A 16,662-nucleotide genomic window follows, 5' to 3' on the forward strand; every position below is an offset into this window, starting at 1 on the left:
CGCTAGGCGGAGGATTAGCCTAGTGAGCCGCGGCGCCGGCCCCAAGGGATGTTAATAGAAGAGCAGGGTGAGGTGGGAAGATCCCCGGTTCAAGTCTGAACAAGGCCGATTTGAGATGGGAGAGAGAAGTCCAAATGAAAGTTATCTGCCTTGTTCATGAATCTGCTTTTCAGGGCTTTTCAGTTCAGGTCCCAGCGGTGCACCTGCTGTGACTTCAGCAGGAGCTGGGGGCGCGAGCTCAGCTCCCACTGCAGGTACTGGCGTCTCTGCTTCTGCGCTCTGGGTCCTGCTGGGGAGCAGCCTCACAGGGCCCCAGTGACGTGAGGACTCCCGCTTTGGTTCTCAGGCTCCTCGGCAGGTGGCCCTGGCTCCACAGTTGCCCGGCAGAGTGTCCCTCCACGTAAGTAAGCGGTGACGGTAGAGGGGGTTGGGGCTGGTTTCTGTGCTCACTGGACGAGTAAGAATGGTAAAATAATTAATAAAGCCAGCTAAATAATCACAGTGTACCTTATATGGTATCTCACTGTGTTCATGAGGAACATAGACAGAGACACTGCCTGACTGGTTGAGTTTCTGTAGCAAGTCATGTGCAGCCAGTATTTTTGCCTGCTTTTTAATTTACTCAGTATATATTCTACACATATAAGTACAGAGACATCCAAAACACAGGTACGAAGACTTCTGTTGTGTAGTGACCTCACCTTCTAAAGCAAAATACAAGTGATTTCTAACAACATCAGTAAAGCTTGCATTTAAAATAACAGTTTAAAATTTCTCGGTTGCTAACTACCAGAACTATAGGAGCAGGTGCTAAGAAGGGGTTTACAATTTTTTATAGAATGAAAAATTGTAGCATTTGCTACTCTGAACTGGCAAGATTTGGAACATCTTTGACAAAACCTTTAAATTTATTATTTATTTGAAAGAGTTACAGAGATGGAGGGAGATAGATAGCTTCCATTCACTGGTCCCCGCCACAGATGATTACAGCAGCCAGTGCCGGGCCAGGCGGAAGCCAGGAGTCCGAGCTTCCTCTGGGTCTCCCATGTGGATGGCAGTGGCCCAGGCACTTGGGCCACCTTCCATTGCTTTCCTGGGCACAGTAGCAGGAAGATGGATTGGAAGCAGAGCAGTCAGGACAAGAACTGGTACCCCTGTGGGATGCCGGCGTTGTAGGCAGCAGCTCAACTCCTGTGCCAAAACACTGGCCCCATACTATTTTTTTGAAAATCCAAATTTTATAATATTCTTTCTTTTTACTGTTATTCCCTGAGATAAATTCACGGGTACTTAGAGGGCAGTCTCTCTTTCCTGGTGCTAAATAGAATGGACCTTGTTTTCCCTAGGCTATAGTACGTTGCTATTTGAGCTCCTGGACCAGGGCTATGCTCAGTGTCAGGCTGTTGGAGAAAGACAGCATTTTCCCCAAATGCAGGGTATCCGAGACGCCCTAGGCCTCAGTGACTCGCTCATTCATCATCAGTTTAAGCAACAGATTACTCACACAATTTTTTTTCTGGAAAAGTTTTGTTACATATATTCTAATTGCCATTATAGAGTCCAATTATATCAATTTGTGTTACAAACTAGTCACTAGAAAATAATTTGCTAACTCTAATTTAGGAATAGTTTTATTCAAATTACAATATACAAAAGAATTGGCATGATTTATATTGTAAAAATATGTTGAACACCATAATTGTATAAAAATTAACATGTGAATGACATGTCTACTTGACAGTGTCCATTAGGGCCAAGGTGTATTTTAATATTTTTCTCAACTCAAGACTTAATCTTTTATAAAATGGAACCAAACAGGAATTCCATCCATGGGTACACATATTTTATATGGAACAAAGACACTGATTAGTTTTCTGTTTGATAAATGGAAACTCGAAGTTGATTCCTCAAAGGAGATGTCACATATTTTTTAAAGATTTATTTTGTTTATTTGAAAGAAAGAGTTACAGAGAGAGGTAGAGACACAGAGAGAGAGGTTTTCCATCTGCTGGTTCACTCCCCAAATGGCCGCAACAGCCAGACCTGGGCTGATCCAAAGCCAGAAACCAGGAGATTTTTCTGGTTCTCCCATGTGGGTACAGGGGCCCAAGGTCTTGAGCCATCCTCTGCTCTTTTCCCAGGCACGTTACGGGAGCTGTATCGGAAGTGGAGCAGCCAGGACTGGAACCTGTGCCCATATGGGAAGCCAGTGCTGCAAGCCAGGGCTTTAACCTGCTGTGCCACAGCGCCAGCCCACACATTATTTTCATAGGAGTTTTCTCACTCCGACTTGAGTTTCTAAGATAAGTTCTTGTGGGAGTAACATACTTTGGCTTTTTTGATAAAAATGTTGGGCCTCATAGCTTTTGAAGCTCCAAAGTGAATTTTTAATGAAATTCAAGAATATTTTGTAACTGGAACATGAGTTTAATCTTTCCTTTATCAGGCTCAAAAATCATAATTCCACCACTACTCTTTGTGGGTAAGTTGAAATTAACACGATACAGAAATATGTTTCTGTGCAGTGTAACTTGACATAGCATTTCTGTCCTTCCCTGTTGAATGCCGAAAATAACTAAGAGCTTTTAAATTCTCCCCAAGTTATCATACGTAAATTAATCTCTGTGAACTACATAAATAAAAATTTACATTTGCTAATCTATTTGTTTTTGAATTTCAGTGCCACCAAAGCCTGGAGCAACAGGTAAAAAAATATAATAAATGAACATTTGAAAAAAAAAAACAAAAACAGTGTGACTTTAACTGGAATAGAAAGCATGGTAGCAAAACACCTTTTTAAAAAATATTTATTTATCTATGTTTTTGAGAGGTAGAGTTACAAAGGGTAAGAGGGAGAGGTAGAAAGATCTTCCATTCACGGGTTCACTCTCCAAGTGGCTGCGATGCCGGAGCTGGGCCGATCCGAAGCCAGGAACCAGGAGCTTCTTCGGGAGAGGCACCTGGCTCCTGGCTTCAGATCAACGCGGTGCGCCGGCCGCAGCGGCCATTGGGGGGTGAACCAACGGAAAAGGAAGACCTTTCTCTCTGTCTCTCTCTCTCTCACTGTCCACTCTGCCTGCCAGATAAATAAATAAATAAATAATAAAACACACAGGTCTGCTGCCTGTTCAAACAAGCTCTTCTTAAGAAGTGCGTTAAGTGGACATTCATGCCCATGCTGTCCTTGATTCTGGACTGCTGTCCAGTCTCCTGTCTTCTCAGATCGATACACTTCAAGTTGTGGCCCGTGGTTCTGTGCCAGCTGGTACCTCTGCTTATGTCTTTGCCTCACCAGAATACCTAACACCTGCTGCTGTCCCGCGAATGTGCTCCACAACCTGTGGTCTAACGGTGGAATCCTTTGGCAGTTCCGAATACCTGCCCAGCTTCTCACTATCCCCCTTTCCATACTCTCCTCCAATCCTCCTCCCTCCTGAATTACCTGGCCTTGTTCCAAACATTTATTTTATAAACTGTCTAAGCAGTTGTTTTCTCCTTCAATCAAGATAAATGGACTTTTCTCTGTGTGTCTGTGCGACACATCTCCCTAAACGTTATTCTGTGAGTCCTCACCCACGGTGGAGATCCAGTCCAGCTGCTGTCTCTTCCAGGAAGCCCCCCTTGATCCTGCTCACCAGACGTCATGCTCCACAGTTCTGTATTGTCTGGGGTCTGTACCAGAGAGATAAGGCACTAGGAGTAAACTGGCAAACACGAGAGAAAATTGCCTCTGCCCTTTGGCAGGGAACAGCAGGAAAGGGTCTCTTAATTGCAGAACACAGCTCTGCAGAGGGTTCAGGGGGGAAACTCAGGTTCTGAGTCTGCCAAGTCACAGGAGGTTCCTTGTTAGCACAAGAGGTACAGGGTGTCGCTGTGGTGACCCTGGCTTTTGCACTTCAGGTACCACCAGGCCGGTCCCTGGCACAGCACTTGGCCCAGGAAGCTCCCCGACAGGTGAGAAGGGGCTGGGTAAAATTTGCCACTGGGGACCTCCTCTATGGAGCCGTTTCCTTGGGGTCCGTTTCTGGACAAGATGATCACTGCAGAGATCTGCAGTCCTGGTGTTTTCCAGTCCTGTCTGCTGTGTGGCCTCTGTCTGGCAGGCTTCGGCTTCCCTGGGAGGTGGTGCTGCTGTGGACGGTGGGACGGCGCCTGCTCACTCTGCGACTCCCCTACCTGCCTTGCTGGTCATTTCAGGGACAGGGAGGCCTGAATGTAGCCCGTCGTCTCAGCCGCGCAGCAAACATTGCTGTAAACCAGAAACAGCTCTGAGTGGCGCGTGACAAGATCTGGGGCACTGGTGCTTCCATCTGCCTCCAGGAGCCCCACTCAGAGAACCCAGGCATCAAGTCACCACCCATCGGATACATATGTGCTGTTAAAAGACAAAGTCCTCCAACAGTAAGGTTTAGTAAAGTGTATGTGGGCAAAGCAAACCAGAAACGTGGTCTGTGAATTCAGCAGCGCCCTGAACCAGAGCAGATTCTAGAAATTCCAGCAATGTGATCAGAGGACATTTACAGAACCTTGGAGGTGAGAAATAGACAGCAATGCAGTTGGCTACAGCCTTGTCCACCGGCCAGCTGATGACTGTGTAACTGGTTGTTTGCAGCTTAATTACTTGACAGCCTACCAAGCCTTAGCAAAGCTGAGACACTGTGGCTACATTCTTGCCTCGGTCTGTATGGCCCTGCATGGGTGCTTAGTCCATATCCAAGGCCTCCTGCAAAGTCCTATTTTCCAGTATTGAGAAAAGTTCTGTTTCCTGTCACTGAGCCTCATGGCAAGATATCCAGGAGTCTCGAATTTCATCAGAAAATTTGCTGTGGGAAAGCCGTGCTACATGGGAAATATGTCCAAATCTTAACAGTAGAACACTCAAAGAGCTTCCTATTATATTTTAAAAATACAGATTTTTTTTAAATACAGTCCTCAGGTCTTGGCATACTGACTCATGTCTTGCTTATTTCAGGAACTTCTGGTGGGGTCTCAAGCGAAACTCTTGAACCTGGGAGTTACACTACAGGTGAGCTCCCTCTCCTAGCAACTCCGGGAGAGGGCTCCCTCGGCATATAACAGCTGCCGCCATTTTTCACTCTGTTCCTTCTCTTCTCTCTTAGAGGCCACAACTGCCGCCGGGACCACGGGAATGGGGCCGCCAGCAGGTGAGCCTTGTTGTTCTGAGGCTTTGGGTCCAATTGGATGAGCATCTGGGACTGCAATGAGGTGCAGCAGGATGTGAAGGCTGGGAGCTTGGCACATCAGGCCACGGGAAATTGTTAATCAGCCCGGATGGCGTGCGTCATGTTCCTTGGCCAAGTGCTGCTGAGTGCTGGACCCCAGAGCTTGCTCTCTGCAGACAGGAGTGAGTGTGGCTGCCTCTGGGTTCACAGCCTCTCTCTTCACAGGCACCACCGTCACCTCTCCCAAAGTTACCAGCAGTTCAGGAGTGTCCAGCACAGGTAATACAGCCTGAACAGACGTAAGCGGCCTTGTCATCCCAAATGAGATTGCAGGGCGTGTGTGTGTATGTGTGTGTGTGTGTGTAGACTGTCATGAAAAGCAGTCACAAAAGATAAAACCGAGTAACCGTTCCCTGCCTGCTTAGCCACTCCCAGCAGCCAGGGGGACAGAGAGCAAGAAGTACACCAGACGGGCATGACACACGTGTCCATCCTCACATCAGTGTACTAGGGTGTGCACGTGTTTGTCAGGCCACTGAAATGCATGGGCCAAGGAGATGGTAGGAGAGAAGACCCTCATCACGTATCACGTGGGCCGTGAAGGCCTCACAAGGGTGCCCACTGGTGTGAGGCCGTGAGCTGCTCTCGTGACGCACTGGGACATAGTACTAGATTTTCCTTTTCGTGTTGCAGGCTTCACTGGAGTAGGCTTGGGGACATCTGCTCAAACAGGAATTCCCAACATAAATAGAGCTGAAATAATACAGCTCCCTTTGTGGCCGCTCGGAGGAAATGTTCCTTCTGTAGGGTTGCTCTGAAAACAGCACAGAATCCCTCTGCCCAGCACCTCTGACCTCTGCACTTGGTTCTCTTCTTTCCTCCCCCTGCAGCCACCACCTCCACAGAGGGCGTGGGCTCCACCAGGGCTGGGTTCAGCACAGGTGAGAAGCGGGTGCTCCTGTCTGCTTTGTTCACGCCCCTCACAGCCCCCGCAGGAGAGCCGCTAGTGAGACAGTTATTGGAGCGAAGGTGGCGTCTACTTTGCTGATGCAGCTGCATCATCTTCAGTTTATAAATTCGTCCCTGAAAGCCATTGAGAGGAGTCCAGATCACAGCTCTACCGCCGGCAGATGGGGGGCTTGTCCTGAGAGCCACACCTGCCCTGTATCAATGTCTCCTTTGCACAAATGAAGAGCCAAATATATCTGGAAAATGTGGGGTTCTGGGCACACCCAAACCTTCGTCTGCATCTGCTCGCACAGCAGAGCCCCTGGGGAGAACCACAGGGAGGAAGCCACCTGTTGCCCTAACATAGATGCCGGGAAGCTTTGCTCAAGTTGAGAACGTCCTCACGCCAGTTGCTTTGGCCATAGGACGGTTGATGAGGATAGACGTGGGGCTTGTCTGCAGGGAGGACCAGGGAGGCAGCTCTTGGATGTTGGGAGGACACAGTCGGAGGGAGGACTTGGGAAGGAAACAATGAGCCCGTGGTGATCACAGCCCCTTGTGTTTCAGTTACCACCACGGTGTCCGCAGGCACAGCTCTGGCTCCTGGCAGCCCCAGTGCACCTGAGTCTGCCGGCTGGGAGGGGTCTTCCCACTGCACTCTCTGCTTGGCTTTTCCTTTCCATGCGTGGTACATTCTTTTCATGGCTCTTCAATATTTCCAAAGTCTGTCTTTCCTGTTCTCTCTCTCTCAGAGGCCACAACTACTGCAGGCAGAAATGGAACACCTGGAGCAGCAACAGGTGCGCATCCACTGCTAATAACAACCCGCATAGACACCGGACTGAGAGGAGCCCTTGCTTGGGCACCCACTGAGCACTGCTGAGAACAATCCTAACAGTGTTCAGTGGCTGAAGTTCGGAAACTCAGAGAAAGCGGTCGTCAATGAGAGGGGACCTGGAAGTGAGACAGTGCTCTGGGTCCTGGGGATCTGTCACCTAGGAGCCAGGACAGGGACCTCCTGAGTCCTGCTGACATTTGCAGGGTGAAGTACTGCACCCAGGGGCTTTGAGGGGCTTGCTGCTGTCGAAGTGCCTGGGAGCAGGCACCCTGAGACCAGAACAGGCACAATGTCCTTGGCTTGCTCCTTTAGATTCCTCCAGGGAAGTCCCAGAAATGGCCACTGCTCGTGGAAATGCTACCCTAAGTAAGGCCAAGAGAATAAGTCATTGTTTTCTAGGGCCAGTCAGCAGGCAGGATGGGTGACGGGGCTCTCGCCCCTTGCGTCTCTAGTGTGCTGATTGCACACATTCATGTATCTCTCAGCAGGTGCTTCTTCCACTGGCATCAGGGAGACCTCTGGCCCTGCGGTGCAGACAGGTGAGTGGTGGCCACGCGCCCTTTTCAGTGACCAGGTAGCTTTAAAAATATTAGAACAAGAAGAATTTGAGAAAAGGAGTGGCAGCACAGGAGGCCAGGAAGATGGTGTTCGGTGTCCTTTTGAAATGTGACTTTTAAATGCATCTAAGGACACCTCGTTCTCTGGGTTTGCTGTGGTTCAGGGATTTTTCATTAGAGCTCCATCCTGAAGATGCGTTTGTGCCTGCTGAGAATTCTGATGAGGGAGTTCATCCTTTGAGGTGGCTCATACTCTGGGATGACCTGTACCAGGGATTTCATTCAATGATTCAGTGCATCCTGTTGAAGAGGCAGCCGCGAGAAGTCGGTAAACCCCAGTGGGATCAGGCGTCATTCCGGATAAGCGTCCTTGCATGCGCTACTGTGCTGCTGTCACATCAGGTGAACTCACCAGGGACCCAGAATTTCCAACCAAGCCACATGAAGACGAATGAAGCAGGAGGAAACTTAGGGTATTTGGGACTCTTCGTGAGGATTTTTGCATCCTCAGTGAAAGTTATCAAGGTAAAAGAGATTTTCATTGTTGTGCTAAAAAGCAGGGAGGCATAAAAGAACCTGCATTTACAGGAAGTGATGAGTCCAGACCTCTCATGGAACCCCAGGCAGAGGTAGCAAGGCGAGGTTTGAAGGAGGAGACCCTGAAAGGTTTTCTGGAGCTTCTTTAGGGCCAAGTTGTAACAGAATTATCCTGAAATCAGGGGAGTGTCCCATCAATTTTGTATCTGATAACAAGAAAATTGCAAAAGAGACCGCCGTTCGAACATTAACAAAACTTGATTGTACTGGCCAGGAGGAGCAATTGCAAGGTTCCCAGGTTGGATTTGTTTGGTAATATTAATTTGACGTAATATGGACGAATGACAGGGAGGGTGAGTGGAGAGGGTAGAAACATGTCTTCCAGATTGACAGCTGTTAGCAGTGAGAGGTGACCGGGGCTGAAGTATCATTCATGTTGGAAAGCAGAAGGCAGAAGCAGTGAGCCACGCTTGGGCAGGCTGGCGTCAGGTGGTCAGGCAGAGGCTGTGAGGAAGACTCCTGGAGCTGTCCTAGTCCATGTGGCAGGTGCAGAGCTGGACAGGTAACAGTGCCATTGAGCATGCTGGGAATGTAGTGGAGGACTGAAACATAGATGGGAACTGGTGGAAGAGAGGGGTTGGGAGAGGGTTGCATCTGAAAGTCTTTGAGGTTTTCAGGAATTGATGCCCAGCAGAACTGATGAGAAGGCTGGACCCAGAACTGAGCTGGGAACTGGAGGCAGATTGGTCTTTGTTGGTTTGCAAGTCTGAGATTATCTCCAGCAATTCCACGGGTAACCAGGCTCATCAGCAAAGGAAAGGGGCCCAAAAAGGAGAGGATTCTGGCTCATGTTTTGGCAGAGTGTTTCACTCACGACACTGCAGGCTAGAGGAGTGCAGGCAGCTGCCCTGCTGTACATAGATGATACACTTCTGATTTGCAAGCTGGACACCTCAGATCAGGGTCACATTTACAGTTCCAAGGACACTCTTTTCTTCTTCTTTTTGAAAATAATAGTTGTTTCTCCCTACCTCCCCCCCCCCGCCCCCGTCTGTCTGTCTGTCTGTCTCTCTCTTTATTTATTTCTTTCAAGATTTATCTCTCTATTTCAAAGGCAGAGTTACAGAGAGGTAGAGGCAGAGAGAGAGAAAAGTCTTTAACCTGCTGGTTCACTTCCCTGATGGCCACAATGGCCAGAGCTTCACTGATCTGAAGCCAGGAGCCCAGAGCGCCTTCTTGGTCTCCTACATGGATGTAGGGACCCAAGAACTTGGACCAACTTCTGCTGCTTTCCCAGGCCATAGCAGAGACCTGATAGGAAGTGGAGCAGCTGGGATCCGAACCAGCGCCCACATGGAATGCTTGTGCTGCAGGCAGCAGATTTATGCACTATGACACAGTGCCGTCCTCAATAGTTGTTTCTTTAACAGAACACAGCTTCAAAGTTATGAAGCATGAAAATATCAAGATTCTGAATCCTGCCTGTGTTTCTTGATGTTGGCATGTAGTTAGCAGAATTCTAGGGAGGTATTGTCCTAGACAGAATGCAAATGAGCAATACAAGTTGGAAAGAGGACGGCGGGGAAGCAGCTGTTTCTGTGATGCTAACTCTGGAGCAGAATACTGGATGGTGCATGTTGACTCCAAGGATTTCTGTAAAACAGGAAGAACATGTTTGTCTCCACTGGTGACCTGAGTCCTAGAGAGAGATTAAATGGGCTCACAGGAACACATGAATGTGCCCTAAAGCGTGAGCTCCCTCCAGTCAGGAAAACCTTGCTTCTGTCACTTCTTCTTCCTTCTCTCCTATAACAGACTCTGGGACTGCAACCTCACCTGAAGGTCTCAGAGCAGGTAAATCAAGTCACCCCAGGAGTTCTCCTGAAAGTGGCCATAGGAAGAGAATGCATGCTGCCTGCTTCAGGGTTTCCAAACTTGGCATCTTCACAGTTTGCCTCCCTGGGTCCACAGAGGCCACCACTGTCCAGGAACACCTTGCAGCCACGGAAGCTGGGCTTTGCTCTCGCGAGTGCTCTCAGGGTTTGGAGTCTTGGTGGCTTTTCCATTGCAGTTGACTCCCTGCAGACCCTGAGTGCAAATGAATGTGGCTGAAAAGTGGCAGCTTTTATATTCATAACATCTCATGAGACCAACAGAGTATTTTTCCTTGGTGTTTGCTAAAGGACAGAACAGCAATGGCCTTATATAGATACATCCTTTCTGTGTTCTCTCTCTGATTAGCCAGGTTCTACCCCAGACTTAGAGATCACAGCAGTATTTGCTGGCACTTGTGTTCGTGAAGGTTCTGGTGGACCCTTGGCTCTTGTTCACAAGTTAGAGAATGCTTGGTTTTCCCCTGATTTTTGACCCCCTGGGGAATCAGGGGCTTAATGTAGTAGAAAGGAAATCATATGCCTAGAATACAAATTTCCTCAAACTTTGTGTTCAGAGGCTAGAGGGCTCTAGCCCTAGGGAAAATGAGGACACTGTGACTTTCTTCCCCCATATTTGAGCTTGCAGTCAGCAGGGTGAGCGTTGGAAGGTACGCCCACTGCAGCGTTTGCTGCTGGAATACTCTGTTAGGACTGCTTCAGAGACGGGGAGGACTTGGTCATACCACACTCTCCTTAGCGTGAGAAAGGCTCTGTGATGCTTACCGAGGCTTGTTGTCCCCTCCACCACTGGGGGTGCCTCTGGCACACAGTTGGTCCTGGACGTTCCAGCCCAGTAAGTGACTCTTTCTGTCCTTTTCCGAGTCTGGAAGCCTGAACCTGTTCTCGGGAATGTGCAGCCTGTTGAAGCAGGCACCAAGCGGCCCCTCCTTCCCGCCTCTTGTCCTTGCTTTAGAATCCTCTAGTGTCCATCGCTGATTCATAGCTGTGCTGCTCAGGTGATGACACCCAGCCTTAGCTTGCAGGTGTGTCAACATTGACGTGCAAGTTGAAGGCCCAGGAAATAGGGCACCATCTCCATAGGACCTTAACTCTCTCAGCCACCTAACGCTGCCTTCTTGTTTCAGGATTTTGTGACTCCCCCTGTGTCCCTGGGCAAGGTTGGGAGGGCACCTGGGGCACAATGCAGAAGGGGCATGTTGGGGTTGACAGCCGCCAATGCACCAATGCCTCCTCCCACAAGGTGGGCCTTGGGACCACTTATTTATTAATCATTGGTAATGCACAGAGGTGCTCTCTGGGTAGTTACAGAGCTCGCTCTGTGGCGTGGGCAGTGCCTTCATTTTCCTTTGCAGGCACCACTGTGTCATCCAACAGAATCCCTGAACTCTGGGGAAGTTCCCAGCCAGGTAACAGAAATACTGGCTGGGGTGGAGTCTAGGTGCTCAACTTCCTTCTGACTTCTGCCCTTTAGAGTTTCAGATAACCCACCTGTCATCTCCCACTCTTACAGAAAGTTTGTGCCAGACAGAGTGAAACAGGTGAACATGGCTTTATTCAAAACTGTTGCAGTAGGAGCCAAGGCCACTTCAACAGGGGAGAGCTAGAACCCTCTGCTGCTGCAGCAAAGGCCGGAGTTGGCAGAGCTGAGACGAGCTCGTGGAAACATCCCGAGACATTCGAGTGAGGTGGCTGTGTGTGATGAGGCCGCTGTGTCTGTTATTGGCACCTAATCCTGTAGAAGCTAGGACCCTCGCCCCCCACAGAGCCAGGCAGACAGAGGACGTAGATTTCTGGGGATCACTGTTCAAAGAAGAAGCCCCCAGGTCCTCAATAAAGAGGATAGGTCACTTCCCAGAGTATGTGGAAATATGTATTATGGAAAACCTATGAATGGCTTGCAAAGTTTATTGCAACAGAATAAACTCAGCTTTTAATTTCATTTTCCAAGAAGTTTTGGAAATCCCTTGCATTCCTGAATTAGAAGGCTAACAAGATCTTGGACCATTTACATCTCAAAGGAGCGGGGATGATACTTATGATGACAAAGTCATCTAAAGGAAAGGCTGAAAACGGGAGGTCTGGAGGCTGCCTCTGAGGAGAAACGCAAGGCCCTCTTGGTCAGCACCAGATGTTTTTCCTGGGATTTGTCTCTCCTCCCTCCTGCAACACACAGAAAAGCAGGAAACCATGCTCTGTTACGTAAAAGTTAGGTCTGAGGAAAGCTCTCATCAGTGAGAGAAGGGGCGGTGGACGTGACAGTGGGGCAGGGTTTTAGGGCTCTGTCCCCTCAGTTCCCTGAGCAGGGAGGAGCTAAGACAGGGACCTCTCAGTGTCTTGGAGGCAGAGACATGAACTAGCCTGGTAGTCTGTTACAGCAGGCACAGAGACATGAACTAGCCTGGTAGTCTGTTACAGCAGGCACAGTTCTGCCCCTGCTGCACTGCTCTTGGTCTTAACTAATGGTCATCGAGTGTCCATTGAAAAGTCCACCTACTGGGTTCTCAAGAGGGACTCCTAGCCTTTGCTTCCAGCAGGGGTAACATTGTAGGAAAGATGAAGGTTAGGGAACCGGGCAGTGTCTCTTTTGGGAACTTAGCTGTCTCTACCATGGTAGGTTGCTACTTTGTTCCCAGTGTTTGTAACTCTAACAGAGTTTCGAAGGTACCCAGGGAACATTTCTGAAGGGGGAATCTATTCCCAAAGTGCCCAGACCTCCGAGCTGCATCCGCTTCGCGTGCATTTTTTTCTCTTTGGTAATTCACCAAGGTGCCCTCCAAGCTGCTATGGTGCTCGCTGCAACTCTAATGAAATGTCTCCCATTTGCCTTTGCAGGCACCACTGTGACTACCAGCAGAGCCTCTGGAACCACGGAAGTGTCTATACCAGGTGAGGGAAACAGTGGCTCAAATGTAGTTTCTGTGCCTAACTTCCTTGCTTCCACACCACAGTGCTTTAGCTCACCCATCTGCACCTCTGCGAATGAGTTTCACTCCAACTATAAATGAAACACTGCAGTAGGCAGAGCAAAACAAGACAGTGAACATGACTTCGTTAAAGACTACTGAGTCAGGGATAGTGCAACAGAGAAATACACACCTCGAGGCTGCTTCAGCAGGCAAGGGAGGGTTCAACGCTGGAGTGAGCTCAGGGAAACATTTCAGAGGACCTTCGAAAGAGGTTTGTGTGTGTGTTGATGCGCCGTCATCACACAGATCTGTGTCAGCTTATTGGCACTTAATCCCCTACCTTCCAGCGGGCCTGTGGAGATGGGGGCCTTAGCAGGAGCTCCCAGGTCTTTGCAGAAGATAAAAGGTAGTTCCGAAAGCATATGGACAAAGCATACTTTCAGATCCCGTGCACGGATTTCAAACTATTGTGAAGCGGAATAGGATCCTCTTTGAATACATTTTTTCCAGAAAGTTTTTGAAGTCTCCTGGCATTTCTCTGTTAGGCGACAGTCTGTTAGATTCACATCTCAAAAGAGAAGAGAAAAGATGACAAAGTCTTCTCATGGAAAGACAGAGATGATGGGGGTTGCAACTAGGAAGAAACCCACCCCATACTGAACAAGCAGAGAGCAACGTAGGCCATGCCGGCTAACACAGTGCTGTCTCTCTCTCTCGTGTTACTTCTGTCTCTCTCCATATAACACTGGGGAACAAGGAAACCAGCTTCCACTAAGTAGAGGAACTAAGTGGAGGAGAGCTGTTGGCACTGAGTGATGGGAGACTGGGAAGTGAGGCACTGATAAGGATCCTAGGAACGTATCAGCTAACTTCCTCGAGCAGGGAGGTGCTCAGATAGGACATCCCAATGTCTGTGAGGTAGGGGTGTGTGTCGTCCTCCACCCATGTCTGCTTTTCATGGAGTTGGCTTAGGGACATGCACTTCTGAAACTAGGAAATTGAATACCCTTCTTTTGCTCATTTTAGGCACCTCCAAGGAAGTGTTGGTAACAGCCACTGCTCCTGGAGTTGCATCTGTAGGTAAGGCCAAGAGAAATCATTAATTGTTTACCGGATGGGTGATGGGCCAGCCTCTCTGGCTTCTGCAGTTTCCTGTTTTCACACTCTTACTCCTTCCTCAGCCAGTGCCACTCCCACCAGCATTGGCAAGACTGCTGGACCTGGAGTGCAGACAGGTGAGTGTTGGCCATGCAACCTGTTCTGCAGTCAGTATGGCTTTGGCTGACTTGGCAGGAGTTGGATCTGGGGAGAAGAGTGTTGGGAAAGAAGCAGAAGGGGCTGTGGAGATTGTGTTGTGTCAGCTTAAATGTGACTTTTAAGTGCAACCAGGGATACTTTCTTCTCTGGCTTTCATCCGATCTCTCCCCAGTGACTTATTGAGAATTCTGCACAGGGAGTGAGTCACTTGAGGATGTTCGTATCCCTGACCCTGGGATTACCTACACTAAGGATTCCCTGGGGTGTATATCCTTCGGAGGAGCATGAATGAAGGTGAAAGGGGCTGCAAGGCAGGTGTGCTTCTCTTCATAGCACCTCCCAAAGCCAACCCAGCTTTGCTCCCAAACTTTTCCTGAAGGACATGGTCCTGTGGACACATCTGTTCAGTACAGTTTTTTGTTTTGCCAGGTTCTACCCCACAGTTAGGAGAGGTCACCAGTGGCCAAGAAAGTGAGTCAAGGTTACAGCAGTGGTTACCAGCAACTGTGTCCCTGCAGGTTTTGATGTAGATGCTTGACCCTTGGTCACAGATGAGACCATGCAGTGTTCCCTGTTTTTGTCCCTGGGGGCACAGAAATGATTATCAGCCTGAATGCAGACAGTGTGCATGTGTGATTATAGATCTGGAGAAGAGAGTCGTCTGAGCTATTGTGACTTCTCACGGCCATGTTTCCTTTGAGCCTGCATTCAAGTCATGCACTAGGCTACACACCTCCTCAGACATCTGGTGCGAGAAAATCTGTTAGCAGTGTACCTAGTTTTTCATTCCAGGCCTTTGCTTTCTGCTTAGAGAAACATTCTAAGTATAGGTATCTATATGGTGCACCAAGTGGTAGCGTTTATTTAAAAGGTGAAGGAACACACACACACACACACACACACGCACGCTTGTACACATGCGCTCGGGCACAGCTGAGGAGTGGAGTGGGCCCCGTGGATAAATGGCGTGGGTGAGGGGGAGTAGAGAGAGCATTGCATTTTCCAGCCCATGGCCCTAATCTGGCTGTCTCATATCAGGTTCTACTGCCTCCGAGACAAAGGGCAGCTTGATGCCACCAGGCACTCCTTGGGAGGAAACGGGCTGTGGCGGGCTTTGTGAGGCTGTTCCTTCCCTCTCTTGCAGGGACCACTGGGGGAGCCTCTGGCACAGCAGGTAGTCCTGGAAGTTCCAGCTCAGGGAGGTGAACCCTCAGTTAAGAGGCTGCAGTTGTCTAAGCCTAGAAAGGGGAATCTCTTGTCTGGGACAGGCAGCCTGCTGCGGCATGCACAGAGCAGACCCCCAGCCCAGTCCTCCTGGCCTTGCTGGAGGTTCTCCCATCTACGTGTTCTGCGAGGAAGTCCTAGCCTTTGCTTCCATTTCAGGGGAACATTGCAGGTGAAGACAGAGACTCAGGAAATGGAGAGCTTTGTTTGCCTTCTTATCGTGGGACTTTGTAATCCTGCCGGATTCCCTGTGTCAGGATGCGAAGGCACACAGGCATACTGCTGAAAGAGGCGAAGGAAGCTGTAACCACCCAACACACATCCCATAAGGCAGACCGTGCGGCTGCATCGGCCCCGAGGGTGTACTGATTTCCATTTTGTAATTCCAAGGTGCTCCGTGGGCAGCAAGGGCTCTCACTGTGTCTCCTAGGAAATGGCCCTTGTTTGGCTTTGCAGACTGCACGTGGCATCCAGCAGAATCACTGGAATCTCGCACCCAGGCACTGTGAATACCGAGTGCACTGGGGCTCGTGTGCTCACCTCCTCACTTCTGCACCAGAGCTTTCAGTGAGCCATCTGTATCCGTGATGAGCACTGGTCCCCACTCTAAAAGCAGCACCTTGCTAGACAGAGTAAGAAGTGGACATGAATTAATCCCAGACTGCTGCACAAGGCATCAGCTGCATCAGAGAGAGAGAGGGAGAGAGAGCGAGCACGCATGCGCTCAATGCTGGTGCAGCAAAGGCAGGAGTTTGTCATGTTGCAATGAGCTTCTGAAACATACCTGTGATGAGGCCTTATAAAATGCAACAGAATGAACACTTCCTTGAAAGACTTTATGTATTTATTTGAAAGTTAGAATTACAGACAGTGAAAAGTAGAGACAGAAAGGTCTTCCATATGCTGGTTCACTCCCTAGATGATCCAAAGCCAGGAGCCAGGAGCCTCTTCCAGGTCTCCCATGTGGTTGGAGGGGCCCAAGGACTTGAGCCATCTTCTGCTGCTTTCCCAGGCCACAGCAGAGAGCTGGATCAGAAGAGGAGCAGCCGGGGCTAGAACTGGCACCCATATGGGATGCCGGCATTTTAGGTGGAGGATTAATCCACTGTGCCGCAGCACTGGCCCCAGGAACACAGTGTTAGTTACATTTGTCTGTGAGGTGTTGCGTGTTCCCTTGGTTTGCAGCGTTAGGAGGCTAGCAGGAGATGGAAGGTTCAAAGGAGCAGGGAAAGGATTTGTGAAGACCTTGCTTCTAAGGGGAAGACTCCAAGACAAGGAAGCTGGGGGCTACAGCTAGGAAGAGGCCCTCCCACAAGG

At 49.3% G+C, this 16,662-nt stretch overlaps 1 protein-coding gene across 1 annotated transcript in view; it reads left to right on the plus strand.

Moving 5' to 3' along the window:
* The window catches only part of MUC19 (mucin 19, oligomeric), a 139,676-nt gene that overhangs the window by 105,890 nt on the left and 17,124 nt on the right, over positions 1 to 16,662 (plus strand). The window contains exons 47-59 of the mRNA XM_089303329.1: positions 347 to 400; positions 2,447 to 2,482; positions 2,681 to 2,704; positions 3,901 to 3,954; positions 4,973 to 5,026; positions 5,121 to 5,165; positions 5,409 to 5,462; positions 6,074 to 6,124; positions 6,884 to 6,931; positions 7,455 to 7,508; positions 12,791 to 12,844; positions 13,891 to 13,944; positions 14,046 to 14,099. Of these exons, the coding sequence (XP_089159455.1) occupies positions 347 to 400; positions 2,447 to 2,482; positions 2,681 to 2,704; positions 3,901 to 3,954; positions 4,973 to 5,026; positions 5,121 to 5,165; positions 5,409 to 5,462; positions 6,074 to 6,124; positions 6,884 to 6,931; positions 7,455 to 7,508; positions 12,791 to 12,844; positions 13,891 to 13,944; positions 14,046 to 14,099 (636 nt within the window). The remainder of the gene's footprint in view (positions 1 to 346; positions 401 to 2,446; positions 2,483 to 2,680; positions 2,705 to 3,900; positions 3,955 to 4,972; positions 5,027 to 5,120; positions 5,166 to 5,408; positions 5,463 to 6,073; positions 6,125 to 6,883; positions 6,932 to 7,454; positions 7,509 to 12,790; positions 12,845 to 13,890; positions 13,945 to 14,045; positions 14,100 to 16,662) is intronic.

Source organism: Oryctolagus cuniculus, chromosome 9 (assembly GCF_051225735.1).
Source record: "Oryctolagus cuniculus isolate XC-2025 breed Fujian yellow rabbit chromosome 9, ASM5122573v1, whole genome shotgun sequence".
Lineage (NCBI taxonomy): Eukaryota > Metazoa > Chordata > Mammalia > Lagomorpha > Leporidae > Oryctolagus > Oryctolagus cuniculus.